Here is a 23,422-nt window from a genome sequence, read left to right on the forward strand (position 1 = left end):
GTGAGATCTAATGCTCACTCACGTTTCAATTTCATAACATGACATGAAGCGCTGTGATTTTTCACGAAGATTTGTTCAAGAAGCTAACATAGTTTTTCAACGCCTATAGAAGTGACCTTTGTTCCTCGTTGGGCTCAGTTTGTACGTAGCGTGCGATAGTTCGTTGCACTCGACGGTATAAATCGTCCCGAATTATCGTGACGACAAAGCCACGTCGTTTAGTCGTGCAACAGCTCGACTGGGACACAAGTCCACTAAATAAAAGTAACCAAACACCAAGGCAAGCACTCTTCGCACTTATAGGTAAAGTAAGGTGCTGTGTGTTTTATGTATGTGTACAAATAAAGAATATATCTATCTATCTAAAGTTTAAAGTTGCGTAGTTAGCGCAGCGCTCCGAAACTTCGGAATACCAAAATCTGCAGCGCCAACCACAACTCTATCTCGTTGTATTAAGCTTGCCGTTTGGGTGTCGATTCTCGTTCGTCGATTCCCCCCATCAGGTTCATGTGGTAGTATCGTCGCAGTGGCGTGGCGCTCCCAGTGAGAGAGCAGACACGAGACACTGTCTAATCTCCTTCACTGTACGATGAACTCTGTGAACCATGCTATAGCATGCTACAACTTAGTTCACAGGAGGTCTTCACGTATTTAATGTGGTTGTAGAAACATAGACGGTATCGTGTAGGGTACCATTGTGATGTGTAATATACCTACGTCGTGGCGGAAATTATAAGGCAATATCAGTAATATCAGTATACAGTCCACCATTTACCTAAATGAAAAAAAAACTTCTTATATGGTTTTATGAAATGCAACTATCTACACTAACGTAACCTCTTAATGTGCAGGATTTTGGTTGGTAAATACACTCACGGGCAATGAAAAGGTTCCACTGATATAAGCACCAAATTACTTCTAAACGGAAAAGACTAGCCTAATGCTGTCTTCTGTAACATTGAAGTACATTTTACAGAGCATCAGGGTATTATCAACCAAAATCGGTAATATTTTGTTCCAAATTTAAATTAAATCTCTGATAAATTTGGAATCGTTTGTTGTCGCCATTTTTTGAGTGGAACTTTATCATTGCCCGGCAGTGTAGTAGGATCCGTTAAAAAAATATAGCTTTCTTCCAATAATCTTTTAATTGGCTATAACATAATTATAACACGTCACACGGCACGTGTTCGGCTGTAGGCTAAATTATGTAATGAGTTACCGTAATAGTCGTCGAGTCATCAAAAACTCGTTCATGAATGTTATTTATTATCCGGTATTCTTGAATTTCACCGCAGTTGGTGGAAAACAGGTTGCATTTGTTGATTCTGTTGGACTTGCTAGAGTGTGAATTTTGATCCACTTTGAAATGTTATCCTGTGGGAGTTCCAGGTTGATAGCAATTACAAAGGATCATTTAAAAAAAAACTTAGGTGGAAATTCTACTTTTAAATTTTAAAATGTATATTTGTGTCTTTGGAATAGGCACCACTATGCAGTTAAATAGGTGTTATGTATGTCCTAAATCATTTCGTATAAAACGTATATAAGAAGTCATTACGGAAGAAACACTAGACTTTTGTTGGAAACCCAGGACATGAAGACAGTTTGTTAAATATCATCTCGGCTACCTCGATATTTCCGACATTGAAGTACGCAGTGCCCTAGAGCGTCCGTTATCCGGAACTGTTTTTCAGTTGTGTCAATTTAGACAGCCACAACAGTTTTTAAACGCATCTTTACTTTTAAAAAATATTCCACATTTATGCCGGATTTCCGAATGCACGACCGAACCCGGCCAAACGTGTAAAACAAAATTCCCCAATATGGCAGTATAATTTTGATTTACCGCTCAATATTGGTATTAATGTGGTTAAATACGAACTATTTGGGTGGCTAATCCTTTATTGATAGTTTAATATATTACGACCGCAACGTATTTGTTTATTAGTGCGTGACTCGTGTGTTGGCTGTGCGTACTGCTCCTGCTATGTTATTGTCAATTTGAAATATCTATCACAATAACTTTGAATTTGACGAGAGATTTAAAATTACGGAATGAAACAAAAGTCAAAATAATGTCTAGAAGGATTAAACGGCTGGAGCATTTTTTATGCTATTTGTACATAGATTTTTTTATCCTGGAATGGGAACGGTATGGGTAAACCTTTTAAATAAGCTCGTGGCAAAATCTAGTGTAATAGAATATAGGTACAATGCAGCTCCTGCAGTGCGAGTGTGACCATCATGATACAAATTACAGAAGATGTATCAGCTGATGTGTGTCAAGATATTTACGTTATCAAATAAACCACTGATGAAGACAATTTTAAATTTTCAATAGTTTTTAATTTAGTTTTCAAAATGCTAAATTCAAAGGAAGGTAGTACGCCTCTTTTTATAATCGTCATGTTTGTTTTGGTGCTAATATTTGAGGTAATTAAATGATTAGTGTCGCTAGTGCTATCACGATTGTATGCATATTGTATGTTCATCGTATGTAACTCTGAATCTGTAATTTTTTGCCATTATACATTTTTTATGAGATAATATTGGATTGTGTATGATAATATTGTATGTACCATAATTTTAACAAATCCGAATGTCAAGCACGGCTATAGATGGATTCTAATGTACCTAATGAGGCATTGTAATGTTATAAAAAGGCACAATTCATTTCTTAAAAATGCTTTGGCCGGACTATCATACGTCGATTTACCATAGGTGTTTTGTTTCTTAGGGTAACGCATTAATCTAATCTTGTCAAAGTAAATGACCTATCTAATTTAGCTCTGTATATTTCCTCGCATCGAATCGATTTTCTCAGCATGAGATTAATAGAGACAAACTGAAACAAATTGATATTGCCACGTTCCACGTAATGGCTTATATGTGTTTAATCATCATTCAAGATACTTATCCAATTGATTAGACAATAGAAAAGTGGCATTTAGGTATTATTATTTATTAAGAATATTAAAAGATTCATATCTTTCTATCGAATGAACATAAAAATAATAATTTGGCAAGTAAAGACGAATTATACAATCAATTTTGATTGTATACAATTAACCTTTGGTGATGTTGAAAAAGTGATTGTGCCAGTGAGATAGGCATGAAATATGAAAACAATGTTTTTAATGTAACATGGACTAACAGCAGACGAATATTGTTGAGCTTCTCTTCAAACAATGTCGTTGGTAAATAAATAGCAGTCATCTAACAAATGGCCCCGCAGGAATGATTGTTTTCGATTCCGGGCGCTACTTCACAAAGATTGATAACCGTGTCAACAGAAACATTGTTAGTTTTTTTTTGAAAAAGGAATAAGTGGAGCTGCGACGGTTATCCTTCATAGATTTCCATCAGTGCGGAAACTTTGTACCGTGTACCAAATTGCCTCTGGGAAGCGTCGGGAAAAAAAAAGAAAATAAGGCGACATCCGGCCGGGACGACGGTCATTACGTTAATGCGAGACTAAACTTGATTGATGATCTCAGGCGTTGCGAAATTCGTTTGGAGCTTCCCCATTGGCCCTCTGTCTCTATAGGTTTCCATTTTATGAGACTCCTGCTGCGTTCTTTGCGCCTAGTACTTTGTTATGAGTTTTATAAATTTTATGAAAAAACAAAACAATATAATAACGGCAGGTGTAATTGATGTTGGCAAATCTAGAACAAGGTTGTATCCATTCGTCGTAGCCTAAGGAATTTAATCGATAGTTCTGTCAATGCTGGTATGTCAGACATGGTCAGACTAAACAAACATTTAGATCCTGCATTGTCGTGTCTTGCGCGTTTGTTGAAATAAGTAAATGATCCAGACGAGCGCTTCCGATTTGATATATGCAATGTGATGTGCATATAGAGATGTGTCAACATTATTATGGAATCATCGGACGTTAGGTATTAGTTAAGACCACATGTCTATCTATCTATATGACACGATTTTGATCACACAGATGTTTCATCCACCCAGGGTGAAACAGGCACTTCTTTTTTGGCAAATCTACGCGTTTTAAGGCGTTTTTCATTCACTGCAATCTAACATTCGATTACATTCTAGATGCTTCTGTAGCCAGAATACGGAGGCTGTACGCAAAAGCCACAGCAGGCACGGTGCCGCTGCCTGTAGCTGCAGATAAAGCCAATTAACCAATAGCCGTCTGCATTCTGTGTCCGGTTGCCTGTCATCCACTTACCACTGTGACGTGCGTTGTTAGCCGACCAATCAGAAGCGATTTGGAACTGCCTTTGGACATGGAATTTCAACAATGAACGTTTCCCGTAGACCGTAGCTCCAGTTGTGAAGTATGGAATTTGCGATATGTAACCTATTTTTTTGCTTCTGACTAAAACAATGTTGATACTAGCTCGACTTATGGTTGTGTGTATCGGTTCGTGGCAACGTAGCATAAATGGTATATCAGTGGTTTAAAAAAAACCAAACTTATAAACAGAGATAATAATATGTAACATCTTAGAGCATTCCATTGTCATTAGACAAGTGCAAAAACTATTATACCCAGTTTACAAAGAATATGTATTTAGGATACTTACCCTTACCTACTATTTAAAAGAATAAAAATTATAACACAGTTTGTTCCGGCATATGCCTAAATATTTTTTATTCAAGACACAAGTTTATTACGAATTTTATATCGATTACGTATGTTGAAGCCGAGACGTACACAATCCGGTTTCTGAACGGCCGTACTCAAGACACGATTCTTCGACGAAAGTGAAAGGATGTGCCAAAAACGTTACTTTCGATGTCGTTTCATACGTTTTTGCAAATTGTACAATTTACATTCTTATCGCGCGGTAGCCATCGGACGAAAGTGGCGTGCGTTCTCACTATCCGATTATTTTTGGGTCTTGTAACACCTGGGACTGTGGCTGTAGTGGCTTTTGCTGTCGGTAATGAAAATAAATGTTTCTTGCTTATCTTGAACTTGGAAAAAAACAATCTTGAACTTACGTACTCGTATTTTATTATGTTAACATTTAATTAATTATATCTGTTTGTATTTTAGTTTTTACACACTGAGCGTAACTGAATTAACACTAACACATAATTTGACATACACAAAGCGGCTTTCTTTCATCGTTTTCTGAAAACTAAATCAGCTAATGTATTTGGACATCGGCCAAGCTCCTGAAAGCTCCACTTTCATGATAAATCTGTCAAATTGGAACTAAGGATCCGAGCCTATCCTAGCTAGACGCCGGTAGTCCGGCGCACCAGGGCCTGTCAGCGATAGACTGGCACTTCATGTCAGTACCGTGACAAACCCTAGCCACCTCAAGTATTGTCACGTCTTCCTAGTCTAGTACTATTAAGTTAAAGTTGCTACATAATACATTCCCTGAATTAGGCAACCATACTAATTGTCATTAACGCTGAGTTGCAGAAAGGGACTTTAAGCTAATGTAGGCCTTAAATGTATAGCTGCCTTGCTTTGACAGTATATGGAAAGAAAGAGGCATGCATAGATTTAATGCCGACATTAGCTTAAGTTCCTATCTGCAACTCAGCGTAAGAAGGAGAAAGACATTTTCCGCATGCTTTAAATTTTGGATTTGACCACGAAATAAGCGGTGCACAGCTAATGATGGTTCAGCCGGCGCTACAGTCGTTACAATAATGCGAGACTAAACTTGATGGATCCCCGACTGTTTCACGTAAAACGTTGCCCAAATTACTTTTGTTTCCACCTAAAAATTTCCGTTCCGTTAATGCCTTTAAAAGGAAATGGTGGCCAGGGTGAGCGCAAACTTTTATTATGCAGGGTTTCGGTTATGCGTAAAAATCATTTCCGGGTAAAGAGAAAAAAAAATAGGTAAGTGTATAAATTATGTTTAGTTAAGTATTCCATAATATTATATATTTTATTACGAAAGCTAATTTATGATAGACAATTCAAAACAAAATATTCTTTAGGTACTCGGCTCGGCACTATGGAATGTAATGAGGAGCAACTCCTCGTTATCATACCTATACGTATCTAGTATGTAACATTCACTATGCACATGGGGAAAATTATTTCGTTGAATTATTACTAACTATGAGGCCGTATCTATCTGCTAATGGATTTTTCCTTCGTTTCGTCGGTGCTCACTGCCTCTTCCGCGGAACCCTAAAATAATAAATTCGGCGCTATTACCCGTTATTGCGTCTAAATGTTCGTCTAGGCAGGCATACACAATTATTCTCGCAAATTTACGCAATACCGGCTGTATATTTTTAGATAAAAGCACTAAAGTGGGCCGTTTCATGAAACTAACCACATGGCCTGTAATTAACAGAATAGTATATACAAATACATATATCTACCTGCTGCGTACTGTTGTACTTCGCCGCACCTGGTTTTAATCCTCGCCGGCACAATTATAATGGAGAGTGTTTCGGAATTATACAGATATAGGCAAGGCAGCTTCATGGTTCAGCTATTATTAATATGAGATACATTCCCTGTAGCCATAAGTTTGGTTACATCATAGTTATACCTAGTTGCATAAGAAGTGTTCATTATCCCTGTGCAATATGTATTGTACCTATATTTATATGCAGGCATATAGTATACCTTTCTAAATATCCGTAGATACAATAATAGGTTTGCAAGTTAGAATAACGGCTAACCGTAAGATTTGCATTTGAAACAGGCACGTTTGGCCGTGTCCGCATTGGGCTGGATAGACCGGTGCCGCGGTGGATTATAGCTGTTATGGCCTATTCATGTTTTAGTCATCTATAGAGCGGGCTCGCCGGAGTTGCGGCCCGCGACTTGACAAGCCACGCCGCTGCTCTAACTATATCATTCATTACAATTTCGTCGAGTTTCACAACTTCTTGTACCAACTTCGCCGTCCCATATCCTTCTGTTGCAGTTAATTTAAAGTTTGCCATAATGGGACACAAATCCAATTTGTCCCGTCACAATGGAAAGTCAAACTTTAGGGTAAGAATACATATTTCATATGACAAAACACAACCGCAGATATGTATGTATACGATACACGTAGGCGCTCGGACTTTCTTTTAGTCAAATGAGCCGGAATAAAATAATGACAAAAAAGGTTTCCCCAAAAAGTTATGAAAGGATCCGCGTGAAACTTTCCCGCCAGAAAGCCCTTTTTTCGTTCTGTACATATTTTTATTTTGCCCGAGGCTTTCGGCCGCAGCGGTTTTCCTGTCCGGCTTTGTCGATTTCTCCCTCATATTTATAGTATTTTAATTTTCATCCTTTACATCGCCGTTTAATCTGATCAATTTAAAAGTATCTACAGTATATCTCTGCATACAATTCATTTGTCACAAATTAATGTAAAAGTTAAAATTATGTTGTTTAGCAATATGATACATACAACAATAACAATACAATATCCAACGAGGTCAGGCAAGGTCTCAGAAGGTTCTATTGGGGCACTTCAATCATATGAGGGTCGAAAATTGGGGATATATGAAGGGTCCATGCAATACTTCTGATAACATTTAAGGCTTCGCAACACGCACGGCACGCAACTAGATTGGAGATTGAAAACAATGCTTATATTTAGAACATGCGAAGTTTAGCTGCGCAAACTAAAACATATTTAAATTATGCCAAAAAAGGATTATGTATTATAGGCTTGTAAGTATTTTAACACAACTACTCTAATCCAATTTTTTAAATTTATGTAACTCTGTTTCATCCAAAGGTTGTCTGGTAGAGATTGCATTAAGCAATAAGGCCGCCTTTTTGTACTGTTCTTATTTTAAGTTTGATTTTGTATTGTTTCTGTTTTTTTTGGTGCAAATAAAGAGGATTGTATTGTATTACAGTGAAACCTAGTTAAGTGGGACCTGGATAAGTGAGAAACCTCCATAGTGAGTTACCTCTATAACTGAGACAGCGAGTAAATTTTATATGCATAAACCTCTGTAACTGAGATAACATTGTTTGTTTTACTCATTCTTATTCTACCCACAAATTCCACACGTAATTCCAAGTTCGTAAGTACAAATTTTTAGCTTCAGTTCAGTTCAATGTATTTATTAATCAATTACCTTCAGTTTTCGTTTCGCTTTACTCTCATACAGATGTTTAAATTTGAAAAATGCCAAAACGTTAGCTACAATCGTTATCATTACGTGAAAAACTGAATTTAATATCCTTTTATGGAAGTAGAAAGACATGCGAAGAAGTTTGTGCTGAATTTAAATTAATGAAAAAAAAATATATATTTAATTAATTTTATTTAATGATCGCACCTGTATTACTGAAATAACCTGTATTCTCACCTCTATTAATGGAACCCTCGGTAAATGAGACAGATAATTATTTATACCTACCTGTATATCTGAGACACTGGGTAAGTGGAATACCTCTATAAGTGAAACGATATTGCAGGACCCTTGAAGTCTCACTTAACCAGGTTTCACTGTATTTAGTATTGTTTGAAAATGTATACATGTGTGTATTTTATAAAATGGGCTATTGATGCCCAAAATAAATTAATTAAGTATTGTATAGCCTTCAAACTTAGACTCATAAGGCTGTCCTTATAAATATGTCAAATTCTAGTATATATATCCGTGATCAGATTGGCTACAAAGCATTCCATCAACAAACACTAACACATCTATATCTAAGGTCATCAGCTAGCTGAGTACGGTGTGCCTGTACATAGGTACATACATACAGGATGTTCCATTATTATTATTCGAAGGAACTCACAAAACTTAGTAAGTTATTATGAAGGACTTTTTACTCTACAACTTTTCAACGTAGCTTTTAGTAAGTAAGTAGGTATAAGAAGTTTATTTTTGTCTTAATTTTTGCAACACCCTGTATATTATAATGGGGTTAATTTGATATGTATGAGGTTGAGGTAGCAATTAAACACAGTGTACTCTTAACGAAGGCTGGTTTATTACTGCGGCGCGCAGCTCGCACGACCACATACATCCCAATTCTTCCCTCTTAATTTTTACATCTGCAATTAAATCGAAATATACTTAATAGAATAATAGATAACAACCAAGTACTTATAACTAAACAATTAGGTTAGGTACCTATAATAGGTAAGTACATTTACTTAAAAATACTTTTTATATACAATTTTCTTAGGCCTAGGCCTTAATCTATCATTATAATGATCAGTTTGAGCAACAGGCTCGGGCTGAAGGTCAGGTGACTGCTCTGACCGCGGATCTGTGGCACTATCCTCAGACTGCGGCGCTAACACTAAGTCAGCTGATGCCTCTTGCCATTCATCACTATTATCGTTATCGGCCGTGTTGACATCGGTTAGTAAGGCAGGGTCAGAAACACTCATACCATGCTTATCAGTTTGTGCAATTGTCGGTTCAAACACCTGAGAACTTGGTCCCGGACCCGCTTCCTCGGCCTGAGATGTTTCGGACACTACTTCACATCCGGTATTGTTGCCTAACTCAATGTTAGCAGTACTAGGACTAACGATAGTTTCAGAGCCTGTATATTTCATCACTTGGTCTACATGTCGTTTGCATGAAATATTATAATCGTAACAAAAAATTTCAAACATTCTGTTCCCTAAAATTTTTACAATCTTCCCCAATGACCAAAAGGGTTTTCTACCTACGAACCATTTAAACCATACAGTATCACCAACTGTAAATTGCCTACTTTTATTTAAAGAGCACGGCTTGTTTGGTACATCACTAACATCATTATCTACCTTATGCCTAGGCAATATAGCGTCTAATCTCGACCGTAAGTCTCGGCCCAACATAAGCTTCGCAGGCGACACGCCGGTAGAACAATGGCTCGTATTGCGATACTCGAATAAAAACCCTAATAGCTTATCATTTAGAGCTCCTGAATTATCGTTTTCCTTCAGTATACATTTTATCATTTTTTTACAAGTTTTAACAGAATTCTCTGCTTGGCCGTTACTACACGGATGGTATATGGGAGAATTAATATATTTAATGCTGTTATACCTACAAAAGTCAATGAACTCAGTAGAATTTATTTTTACATCATTATCGGAAACGATTGTTTCCGCAATTCCAAATATACTGAAGAGATATTTTAACTTTTTAATCAGTGCCGTGGTGGAACAACTGTTCATTTCTATGCACTCCAACCACTTGCTGTAGGCATCTATCACTATTAAATAGGTTTTCTGTCCTATCGACATGTAATCTATGTGTATGCGTTGCCACGGGCCGGCGGGGCGCGGCCAGGGCGCGGGGGGCGCGCGCGGCGGCGCACTGCGAGTGGAAGCACACACATAACAGGACCCGATCAGCTGATCGATGTCACGATCGATTCCTGGCCACCACATCTTACTACGTGCTGCTGTCTTTGTCTTAACAATACCGAAATGAGCTGAATGTAATTCTTTCAACATGCGTTCCCTATACCTCGATGGTATAACAATTCGATGGCCGCGTAACAAACAACCGTCTTGCACTTCTAATTCCGTTTTACAGTTAAAAAACGGCATAATGTTTTTACATTTGATTTTCCTCGGCCAACCTACAGTCATGTACTTAATGACTATTTGTAATATTTCGTCTTCGTTTGTAGCTTTTTGAATATCTGCAAACGAGACCGGAGCAACGCTGTTATCTAAGAAATTAACAAAAGATACAGTTTCTTCTATTTGTTCGTCTTGCCTTATCGGTAATGGCGCGCGAGAAAAATAATCGGCCACTAGATTGTTATGACTAGTTATATATTGGACTTTATAGTTGTATGCCGACAAAATTATCGCGTACCTTTGCAGCCGTGATGCGGCCATAATCGAGACACCATTTTTAGTACCAAATATTGATAGCAGAGGTCTATGGTCCGTTTTAAGTATAAATGGTACCTGCCGGCCGTACAGATACTGGTGGAACTTTTTTACACCAAATATAATAGCCGTCGCTTCTTTTTGTATCTGGCTATAATGTTTCTCACTATGTGCCAGTGACCTAGAAGCGAAGGCGAGCGGGCGCTCGACCCCGTCGGCGTCCCTCTGCGCCAGCACGGCGCCGAGCCCGCCCGGGCCCGCGTCCACGGACAGCACGAGCTGCGCCTCCGGGTCGAAGTGCGCCAGCACGCGCTCGTCCGCCAGCGCCCGCTTCACGCTGTCGAAGGCGCGCTGCTGCGGCGCGCCCCACTCCCACCGTGCTTCATTGCACAATAGCTCGTGGAGAGGTTTCATTAGCGAAGATGCATTAGGGATGAAACTCCGATAGTAGTTTACTACCCCTAAAAATCGTTTCAGCTCTAATACATTGGACGGTGTAGGGGCCTTGATTATCGCCTCCACCTTCTTAGCACAAGTACGCAACCCGTTTTTATCAATAACGTACCCTAAGTAAGTCACACTGTCTTGAAAAAATTCACATTTATCTTTTTGTAAGCGAAGGCCCGCGTCATTTAGTCTTCGAAGTACTTCTTCTAATCGCTGCAGGTGCGTCTCCTCATCGCGCCCCGTGATGCACACGTCGTCCAGCCAGACGCTGACCCCCTCTATACCCATAAGTAATGTCTCCATTGACCTTTGAAAAATTGCCGGTGCGTTGGCTAAGCCGTAGACTAATCGCGTATATTTATACAACCCCGTCTGCGTAGTAATAGTGGTTAGTTCCTGGGACTGCTCAGAAAGTTCAAATTGATTATAGGCATTTTTTAAATCAATCCTAGAATAATGCTCACCCCCTCCTAATTTAGCAAACACTTCCTCAATACGTGGTAGAGGGTACTTATCTACATTGAGTACTTTATTGAGTGTTATAGAATAATCACCGGCTATTTTAACCTTGCCATCTTCCTTTAACACCGGTACTATTGGAGTAGCAAATTTTGAAAATTTTATAGGCACTAAGACCCCTATGTCTACTAATCGATTGAGTTCCTCATCAACTTTGGCTTTCAAGGCAAACGGTACCGACCGTGGTTTAAAAAACTTTGGCTCAGTATTTTCTTTAAGATTCAATTCAACCTTAAATTTATTAAATCGTCCCAAACCATCTTTCCACAGATCCGGATATTTGGCCATTAACGGTTTTACCTTATCATTATTGTTCTGACCGGTGCGCAAGTTGTTCAGTGAAGATTTAAAATAAATTTCAAACATTGACATAAAGTCACGCCCAAGTAACGGTGGTCCGCCATTTTGCACAACAATAATTTGAATTTCTTTTGTAACCGTTAAATATTGTATACTGGTATTGAAATAACCTATGGGCGTGATTTTATGACCCGTGTAAAAGCATAATTTAAGCTCACACTTCCTTAATGCAATATTTTTGAAATACTGATTGTACATTTTCTCTGAGATTACACTTTTACCTGAACCTGTGTCAAGTTCCATTTTTAAATCTACACCATTCAATTGAACGTCTAACATAATCGGATCATTTTGAACATACCTTAAATTAAACAGGGCACATTCCTTGCAATCGTCCCCCTGAGGAACCTTTGCGTCTCTTTCTGCATCGGAATCGGAACACTCACACATTTTATAAAATGCACTTTTATTGGCCCCGCACACCTTTTTTAAATGACCTTTTAAACCGCACTTTTGGCACGTATAATTTTTATACCGGCACCTTCCAGCTTCGTGGTTTTTTAGTCCACATATCGTGCAGCGCGGCTCGCCATCGCCCTTCGCGACGGCGGCAGCCGCGCCACCAGCTCGCGCCGCGCCGCCCGCTCGCGCCGCGCCGCCTCGCTGCCCGCTGCTGCCCGCTGCCGTGCTGCTGCTGCTGCGGAACACCGGCTCCTCCTTCACCATCGCGGCGCGCGCCTGTCGCGCGCTGGCCGCCTGCTGAGCCACCTCCAACGCTTTCGAGAGCGTCAGCGTTTTCGCGTCCATCTCGAACAAGCGATCTCGCTCAGCTCCCACGTTCATGCCCAGCACGAACTTGTCTCGCAACAGAGTGTCGAGCTCGGTGCCGAACTCACAGTTGATCGCGAGGCCCCTCAGCCGCGCCGCCCATGATTCAGCCGCCTCGTACTCTCCCCTCGTTGCGTCATAAAACTTCGCCCGGTCGGCGAAGGTAGACCTACTCGGCGTGAAGTGGTCGCTGAGCGTCTTCACCAGCTCGTCGTATGTGACCGCCTCCAGGTCGCGCGGGTACACCAGGTTCCGCGCCAGACGGTACGACTCATCATTAAGATGAGTTAGCAACACTGCACATTTACTGTCCTCCTTCACATCATTTAATTTAATAAACTGTTGCAATCTGCTTGAAAAAGTCTTCCAATCTTGCACTTTGTAGTCAAAATTGCCGATATTTCCAATAAAATTTGACATTTTATTTACGCGGGTAGATACGATTCGTCGCCAGATGATATGTATGAGGTTGAGGTAGCAATTAAACACAGTGTACTCTTAACGAAGGCTGGTTTATTACTGCGGCGCGCAGCTCGCACGACCACATACATCCCATAATTACCCAGAGACGAAGCCGCGAGGTGAGCCGCCGCAGCCTCCGTGCCCTCTTTAATTAATGCCACACATTTCTACTAGCGTTTTGTTGCCGCAACAAAACATCCTGTATGTGCCGCACGCATTAACATCTCGGTTGTACGTATTATTATACAACATGTTTGTTTGTTAATACGTACAGTCAGCACAAGATATATGTATAAGTAGGCATCTAGCATAGGTATTTGGTACTATAGTACGACCTAAAACCTTCATGGGGAATCTCAAGCTCAAACACTGAACTGAAGAGGGGTAGCTGTCACCAACAAATAAGAAGAGTTAGTGTGTATTATTTAAAATTATTATTTAATTCACTTATGAATCTTAGGAACAAACTGCTCCTTACTGGATTCTTATCTCTTTTGTTGACGGTACATTCTATATTATATGTGTGTATTATGTGGCCAGAAGTCCCGTCTCCATGTCAATCAGTCAAAAAAAAGTATGAACAAGTCTTTGTACATTATTCCAACCTCGCGTCTATCCAGCCACTTAATGCAAGACTGAAGACAGCCTGCATAAAGGCAGCCGAGGATCTTTATGCTTCAATAATCCGTTACCTTCACAAAGTGCAGTTACTTGAGCTGGTAATAAATATATTTTTACAAGAAATGTGCGTCCGCTAGCTGCTAGAGTAACTGGAATTCATTTCTCACTTTTCCAACTGAATTCTTATCTTGAAGTTACCACTCAGTGGATTGCAGTTACTTTTGCCAGAAGGAAAACAAAACTTTAAACTTTACTCGCTATTGAAGTGTCCTTAAAGAGTCCTGGTTTCATTCTAGAGGTGTGGCCAACTAAGTTTGAGAACTTCTGACTAACGTCTAAGCGAACAGATAAACCGCTTTGAGAATTTAAAGCTTTGTTCGCCTTTGTAGTTTTCGAAATACTTAAAAGCAAGCTATTATCAGTGAATTTAATTCTTTACTGCATGCCGTTGATGGCTTGAACAGCTAACGCTTAAATTTATAAACCTCATTCCAGTTCCAGAAGTGAACTGTAGAAAGCGTGTTCCAGAACATACAAACCCCTCACAAAATGCTGCAATTTGAGGTGACTTCACAGAACCAATATCTAGAGTCATTTATAGGCTAGTATCAAAATTTATCATCACCCCAAGCGCAAATTAAATATTCCTAACTTATTTGCGACCATAATTAACTTAGACTTCGCTTTTCACTACTACTAATATTTTATATAAGTACGTACCTAATAAAATAATAAAACCAACGTTTGTTTGAGCGGTGAAGTCAAACACAAACTCTGAAAAAGGAAATCAAGAAGTTGGTAGCGCTATTCGCTTCCGACTTTTGTTAAAGAGTTCTTGTTTGAATCGGGCGTTTAAAGGGAACTTATTTCGACTGAGTTAATAGACATCTTACTGAATTACCGTTTGAAGGCTGCGAAGTGGCGGCCATTGTTGATGGGCTGGAAGTACCCAAACTTTGTTTTGTGTTGCAAATTCTTGTTGTTATTATACTATATTAGCAGCCGCAACGGCCGCCCGTTCTTTTGACTCAACTTGGATTCCATTTAGAAAGTAAAAAGCAAATCTATTTATTACTGCTCAAATACACCACATACACTACAATACAATTGTAAGATTTAATAAACAAAAATTGAACTATAAAATCCTTAAATCTTAAAAATCTCAGAAACGTTTTATGTTTCGGATTAGGGCATTATAGGGTTCAATCGACTACAAATGCCTTCCTCTATCACCCATTTAATGAAGTCATCGACCTAGTAATCATCCTGTATACAAAATTACATAACACTTAATAAATAAATCAACAGACTAATATTTTCTCGAAGTAGCCCAAGATGTCACGAAGTCGCAAAGGCCAAGTTTAATTCGTTGGTGCGTCATGAAAAATCGTGTATAATAGACGTTTAGCCAGTATTTCGGTTGTGGCCGTTTATCATTTTTAATCGTCCCCGCGCTGGCCGCTGCTGTTTCATTGGTGGCGTCGGTATCAGCGCTTCAGGAGCGCTACTCTATATTGACGAAAAACGTTAAAGGAGAGAGCTGTGCAATAGGCACGTTCAATACAACGAGAAAGAGTCGTGGCTCGCGCTTTTACGCTCTGAAACCTAGTTTTTCGTCGTATAGAGTGACCCCCAGGCTACTCCCGTCGCACCTATCATTTCAATCGAAAATCACTCCAACTTTGTGGAGCTTACTGAAAATGTAGCTACTAAGCACCACTTTGGTTAAATAAGATTATATTCCAACATAGAATATAGTATACTTAATATGTTTCAGCATAAGTAAATAAATTATGCCCCTAATGTAAATTAATATTCTATACATAGGATATCCGTGGTAATATGCCCTACATACTAACAGAGATGCGTCCTCAATAGCCGAAGAGTAAAGTGGCCTATGAGTCGTATGACCATGCATACGACTGTGGCTCTCAGTTCCAATCCGAGTTGATCCCTCGGGAACGCACCAGCACATCGGCTGATAGCAGACAGGTGTCATTTGTTCCTCGCATACCGTGATGGATGTGCAGATCAGATGCGATTGCGTCGCGTCAGCCGAGAGTTCGGCCGATATTGCGTTCCTGAAAATGTTTGATCCGAGAATGCGTTTTGGGCGTTTGGCACTTTTAGATGGGTATTGCTATTTCAAATGTCAGTGATAGAAAATATCTAATGATTGACGAGTCCTCAAACATCGCATCTGGATACATATAATCCCAAAATAATAGTATTATTTTCCGTTAAATAGTAGTATTCATACAAGAACTAAGTTTTGATGAGTTCTTCCTCAAACTATCAATGAGGACACATTATGCTTCACATCAATTTCCATCAATCTATCTATCAGCGATTAGCCAATTAGGGTAACAATCTGATAGGCGGGAGCGACCGAACGTTACCAATTATAATATAAAACGTAGTGGCAATACGGAGCAGTGACAAAGTAGATTAGGCTAATGCAAATCAAATAGCTTATATCTATGTAATCTGGCGAGATTCGGCGTATTTGTTTCATCCATTATGTATTAATCATTCGCGTTGTGTGTTCAGCTAGATTCATAGCTACTGACAACAATTGTTTGTCGATTGTCGCGATGCGCCCATTAATATTTTAACACATAGGTATTTGTTTTTGCGTTTGAATATAAATTCCAGATTTATAACGATGTTCTACAGCATATATCTTCTATAAATAAATATTTAATCAGAGCGTATCTAAAAATAACACCACATCATTCCTTTTAAAATAATGCTTAGACTTCCCATCTTAAAATCAAATAATGTCGATTAGCATCCATTAGGAATGACTCCTTCCGTAATTTTCCGTCAAGTGTCAAAAGTTGACCTTCTTCAATTCGGTCGCTTATCCCTAACTCCGCGCGACACTATCTGGGCTCGTACTATTCCAATACTCGGTCCGAGTGGGAAGCTATTTATGCTCCACTCAGGTAACCCTAAGGCGGCCACAGACTATTATTTTCTCATGCCGCGTCACGTGACCGCCGTGTCACGCCGGGAAGAGGTGCTATTCTGGATGCTCCCAGAATATCACCTAACAGAAGTTTAAAACGATCATTGTGAGAGATGTGCTCCTAAACTTTAATAGGACATAGCTATAAACGTTTTCAATCAAGTAAACTTTAAAACCATTTGAAAACACGTTTAGAAGTACATAGTTTAATTTTTATGCTTTTTTTTTTTCTGTAGCTCGCTACTCGACGACCACTAACATCTAGCATACATATTTATAAGCTTATTACTGATAAAATTTTCATCATTCAAATTACCAGAATCATAGGATATCTTATCAGTGTCTCCGTTCGTAAATTCTAAATTCATCTCGGTATTGCTTCAGCTTCGTTCCTTGGGCCGGTATACGCTCCCCTCGGCCCGTCCGACCCGGCTCAAACGACCCCCGATACTTCACTTGACACTTCCAAAAATAGGGTCACAGAATAATTACCACTAAATGAATAATTTAGCGAGGGTTACGGCGAAACTGATTGCTGATTGCGCAGGTGACAGGGTGACAGTTGATTTAATTTTCTAATAATTTTGGTGTAAAGGAGTAAGCTCACTGTTCGCTCCCATTCATCAGGAGACTACCTCGCGGTGACAGGCAGCAGGCACCCCGATGTCAATGTCGCGTCCCTTGAATTTTGTATCTTAAGCCTGTGATATTTAAGTTCAATTAAAAATAGACTCTTGCTCTTAGAACTTGGACCCATATATACGCACAGTGCGTAAGCGAGAATTAGGCGACTATAGCAAGCATCTTTAAAGTTTTGTTTACAATATAAATGCCAAAAATGCAAATTATTGCTAAGCTAAACTTGCGGGAACGAGCTAGTTTTCCATGCATAATTTGTACATTCTGATACTGAGTATACACCCACGACTTTCCTTCAACATTTCATGCGCAAATTGTATAATGAAGTAACATGGCGTATTCGGGGAATCCAAATTGAAACGTAACGTATTATGTTGAATCTTTGAAAGAAAATAAAGAGGCTGAAAAGTTTTCCCCTGCTCCCGACCCAATTCCAACAAAAAGCGTGGAGCACAATAGTATGATTGGCTCGTTATCTCCATACATAGCAACTGGGTACATTATGTACAATTGTAGATACGATCGCAGTACATCTCACATCCTGATTCGCAGGCTCCCTATCAATTCGAAGATAGAGGTTCTACGCTAGCTAACAGCTATTTCCGATCGATTAGACCCATTGAATCTGTGAGAATAGGGCCCTAATCAGTGCTGGACCGAATTAGCTCGAGATTTTTATTTAATGAATTGCGTTTTAATGATATAAGGATCTTGCTTAATTAGGTATGTCGCGTACCCATATTTTTGCCATGAGATTTGAAAAAATACATCAATAATATAATATATTCTGAAAAATTCTCGTGTGAAACAATGTAAAGCCGATGTGCGTTAAAGTAACAATGCATGATCAAATATCAAAGCCGTAAAATATGCGGCCCTCACATTATTTTATATATCGCTGTGTCCCCTTTCAAAATAAGGGGCGCAACTTGATAGTCTTACGGGGACGTGGCGTCTTGTAGGCGCCGATAGACATATCAATGGGTTTAAATAGTAGCCGGTTCACTAACATTTAATTAGACGTGGAAATGTAATGGAATGTTGAGTAGCAGGCATTAGGCTGCGGAGAGATAGTAATTTCGTACCACTAATAGTGACGGGAGGCTTAGGGTGCGAACATGCCAGCTGTTTGTTAGTCAATATAAGGAATGCGTTTGATCCCGGTATAGTTTACCCCAGTAAGGTCTATATCTATCGCGTTGGGAAATTATGTAAAGTCAAGTCACGGTCGCTCGCTGTATTTTTTTTGTGATCGTATGTTAAGGTGCTAGAATACTTTTGCTTATATGGCTTATACCTACTTATATTGTATGACTACGGTAATCATTACCTAAAAATAACTTGTATGGTAGATTAAAATCGCATCACACACAAACCTTTGAAGGTTTATGTGGTGTTGTATACTGTTAATTATATGTACCAATATGTGTTTGTTAATAAATAAATAAATAAATAAAAAAAAAAAAATGTCTGATTTGATTACAGGCTCGAGCATATACCTTGTTGGTGTTTATCATGTTGGTCTATTGTATAACTAGTTTTTTTTGTTAGTTTTTAGTCTTTCTGACTGTATAAAGTTGGCTAAGTATTTAGCCTGCTAAAGTTGATATTGCCTGCGTGGGAGTTACTATTGGACTTAGGAACTTGTACCTACATTGTACAATAAGCCTATGCTTATTTTATTATTTTCTTACCTTCAAAAGTAAATACAAAATCTGTTTTCTTTTTTCAGGTAAGAGAACGGAAAGTTTGTTGTTGAATCGTCGGTCGCTATTCAAAGTAAGTTTCCTACAACAAAAGAGTAATCAGTTCTCTTTTACATTTCAGTTTCCTTTGTAATGTAACGTGAAGTATTCTTTGATATTTATACAACGTACAATTGTAAATAGTGTTACTGAAGTAAACAATCGTTTGTTGAGCAACATAAGAAATATTGTTCATAAAGGCTGCACGCCGATGACGTCATTGTAATTTTGCAGTAGGGATACTGGTGTTCCTCTTAAGATTAGCCTGCTTCTGTCGGCATAGTACGCAGCGGACGCATCGCATTCAGTATTCTTGGTATAGAAAATAACAAAATGCGTCCACTTCATCGGCATTGCGGACGCCCTTTCTCCATATATTGATGAAAATTCATTTGTTCCGATACCGACAGCTGCACGGTTGATGGTGACTGGACTAGTGCTTGTCACCGTAAAGGATCACTGATTAGTGATTACTCTCATCAAATCATCGATATCTCTATCACTCGCCGGCGCTAGTTTGAGACCTGTGAAACACATCCGCATGATATATAGAGCGAATTATCTGATAGCAAAAAGCGTGGATGCTCGGGCATTAAAGAGGATGTACAAGTTGCCAACTTGTGATGCCGCCGCCACACTCTTATCCCGTAACAATAAGGCGGCTTATCCCTTATCCGGGATGCAAAGTAAAGGTGGTGCAGCATTACGTGGACTGTTGACAAAGGGGGCGTTAGCGTCGCGCTCTCCCATTTCTGTAATGTGAAGCTAAACTTGACTGATTACTGGGTGTTGAAGAAAATTTTTCCCCGTCACTCCAACTCGCGACTTGGAGGGGATTTGCTTGAGTTTTTTGAATAGGAATGGCTCCGGCTTATCTGTTAGTCAAATTAAAACTTTTTGGTGTATGTACCTTCGTTCCCTACTTTGTAGAGACATATTTTCAGTTTCAACGGAACTAGTGAGATTGTGACCACAGTCAGACTTTATTTTCAAACTTCAAACACTTTATTTGTATAACACATGGTATTAAGGATGTTAAAGGTAATACCTAATTACAATCAATTTTGATATGTTATCAAATATAATAGATAAAAAAAACACGCACTCACGCCTTGTACTAATGTACTCCCTTGCGGGGTAGGCAGAGGTGCATTGCTGCACCCACTTTTCGCCAGAGTGTTATGCTAGTCCCAATGTAATAGGGGGCGGGCCTATTGCCATTTTACGGGCACATCCAAGACCCGAGAACAAATATCTGTGTTTAAACAAATATCTGCCCCAGCCGGGAATCGAACCCGGGACCATCGGCTCAGTAGTCAGGGTCACTAACCACTACGCCATTCGGTCGTCAATATAAATATAATAGATCCATGCTTAATATACGTATCTACTACTGTTTCTTAGTTCTATGTTTTTGCCATGAAATTTACTATTATAGAGGTAAGTATGTCTTGACATCTCTTGCTCAGAAAATGCCTAAAGGGACACCGGTTAATGATGGGACACTATACCGATCCAACAGGCGAGGCGACTAATGCCAGTCCATTCCATCGGTTTCTTTCAGTACCAGTTGTTCATTGATGTCACGTATCGCCTTCTTTATGCAAAATCACCCCCATTCCTTAACCTTACCTCGGAACCTTTAAACAAAATGTCCAATCCATAAAACACATCAGCTTCATCAAAAAACTAAAGACAATCAAGCGAAATTTTGCTTTAAAATTAAAAAATAAAGACAACTTGTGCTAAATGAATTTGCTACACCTGACTGAAAGTCAAAATTATAGCCCATTTCAAAACAGTTGACGACTACTGTAATATTCGTCGATTATTCGTCGTGAACAATCAACACACATATTAAGCCAGGCTTTGGTATAATTCACATAGTAGACAATAAGCGATAAATATAGTTACTCCCCGTGGCACGTTAGTGATTGAGTGTGGAATATTAATTTCCTATTCTCGGATGACTCGTTCGTGTCACGGCAAACGGTAATTATAAAGTTGGTTGTAGTTTATGTGCTCGTTGTTTATTAATTCGGATAGTACTTTACGGATTTTTCGGATATACTCTGAGATAGTACAAAATAAGAATTCAAAAAGATCAGATGATTGGATCCATTGATCTGCTAAGCTGATTTTTAGTAATATAAAATCAGTAATAACTTACAATAGTATTCAATAAAATTTAATCCTTTATGTATGCATCAATCTCTAGTTATTTAAAAGTAATCAAATAGTTTATATAAACTATAACATTGTTATAACAATTCTAGAATCTCGACGCCAATTTAACCTCTAAAAGTATATAACATTATGTATATGTAAGCAAATGAAGTGCTGTCTGGAACGGATATCGATTACCGGATAGTGGCACTCATTAGATCTGCGTTGCAACCATGTGCATATTACCCGCGGCACACATAGAACCGAGGTCATCGCTGATTGGCTGTTGTAACTCGGTGTGGTTCTATGTCACTGTGCCATCACTCGCAATTAGGTACGTACATTGTTCCCATTGCGATGCTATGGTGTTTTTTAGCAGCTTAATTGATGAGTTTATCCTTCTTTTTGCTTCGAAAATCATCATAATCATCAGTCTGTGTCCACCCAGAGCTGGGCCTCTTCTCAGTCTTCGAAAATAAAGGAGAGAAATCATTTTATGCATGGATCTGTTTATTGTTCACAATGTGTATATTATGGTATATAATTGTATATGTATTGTACATGTATTGTACAGGTATCACTAATAATAAATAATAAATAAATAAATTCATTTATTTCAGGTAATTTTTCATAATTACAAAAATAACCCATAGTTGTTGTTAGTAACAATAGCCCTTATTTCTATGTTAGTAGACAGAATACACAACAACATAAATTAATAATTTATAAAAACTAGTCCTATGCGGGTGGCCTCTGCCAGGTGGGGACGCTAGCATGCAGCAGGGAACAGCGACCCACATAGGGACAGTCGAGCCTGGCCGCAATGGTGGTCAGGAGGGTGTTGGGGCTGGCCCGCACGCGTCGCACCAGCGAGGCGGCTCGCTTTCGCATAGTTGCATAGAAGCAATCTGTTCGCGCCTCCACAAACATGCCTGACGCACTGCAGCGTCGGGACAGCCCCAGCAGACTCCGGAACGCATTGTTAAACTGCACCCGGAGGGCACTGTACGATTTTTGCGTGTAGAAGGCCCACAAGCTGCAGGTGTAGAATGTGGTGCAGTACGATTTAAAAAGCGTTATTTTGACTTGCCTGGAGCATCGAAAAAATCTGCGAGCAATCATATTTGCTCTAATCGACAATGCCCTCCGTTCCCTCTCCATGTCGTCATCGTCCTTGAGGCTGGATGTCAGTAGGTGGCCTAAATACTTAAATTCATCTACCTTTTCCAAGGTAGATTCATTTAGCCGAATTGGTGGAATGTTGACCCTACGTAATTTCGATCCAGCCTCAAATACCATGACTTGACTCTTTTTGGCGTTGTATATGAGTCCGTGAGAGCGGGCGTGAGATCCCGCAGGCCGATGCACTCAGCAGCACCATATCGTCCGCGTAGCGTGGCAATCCGTCAATGTGGCATCCGATATGTTGGCTGCTGAGCGCTCTGACCAGAGAGTCCATGTAGAGGTTAAACAGTGCGGGTGAGGTTAACCCCCCTTGCCTCACACCACACTCCAATCTATACGGATCTGACACTGCATCTGCCCACTTAACGCAATTGATCTGGTTCCCATACCAGTACCTGAAGATACTAATGAACTCACTGGGCAAGCCAATATCCTTGAGTTTTCTCCATAGTATATCGTAGGAAACCAGATCAAAAGCTTTCGACAAATCTAAAAAGCAAGCGTATACAGGCGTATTTCTTCGCACATAGTAGTTGACGGTGTGCTTGACGCACAGAATAGCACTCTCTGTCGATAATCCCTGCCGAAAGCCAAACTGATTATCGTGCAGATTTAAATACTTATTTAATTGTACCTCAAGCAAACCGTCAAACAACTTAGCAACTATTGTAGCAAGAGAAATAGGCCTGTAGTTCGCCTTATCTGCCTTGTCTCCCGTCTTGTTTTTAACAATGGGTACTACGAGAGTCCGCATCATATGGGATGGCAGA

At 39.4% G+C, this 23,422-nt stretch overlaps 2 protein-coding genes across 7 annotated transcripts in view; one reads left to right on the forward strand and one right to left on the reverse strand.

Moving 5' to 3' along the window:
* The window catches only part of LOC105393727 (furin-like protease 2), a 173,804-nt gene that overhangs the window by 64,198 nt on the left and 86,184 nt on the right, over positions 1 to 23,422 (forward strand). For 2 of the 6 annotated variants that reach the window (XM_048628528.1, XM_038115820.2), the window contains exon 2: positions 19,289 to 19,335. The exons of the other annotated variants lie outside the window; for them this stretch is intronic. The gene's annotated coding sequence lies outside the window, so the exon portion shown is untranslated. The remainder of the gene's footprint in view (positions 1 to 19,288; positions 19,336 to 23,422) is intronic. 6 annotated transcript variants of the gene reach the window in all.
* LOC125490158 lies at positions 8,858 to 13,413 on the reverse strand. Its single transcript, XM_048628527.1, has 2 exons — positions 12,397 to 13,413; positions 8,858 to 8,978 (listed from the first exon to the last, which is right to left on the reverse strand). Exons 1-2 carry the CDS (start codon positions 13,281 to 13,283, stop codon positions 8,966 to 8,968), a joined length of 900 nt encoding a protein of 299 aa, XP_048484484.1. The 5' UTR covers positions 13,284 to 13,413; the 3' UTR covers positions 8,858 to 8,965.

Source organism: Plutella xylostella, chromosome 21 (assembly GCF_932276165.1).
Source record: "Plutella xylostella chromosome 21, ilPluXylo3.1, whole genome shotgun sequence".
Taxonomy (NCBI): Eukaryota; Metazoa; Arthropoda; class Insecta; order Lepidoptera; family Plutellidae; genus Plutella; species Plutella xylostella.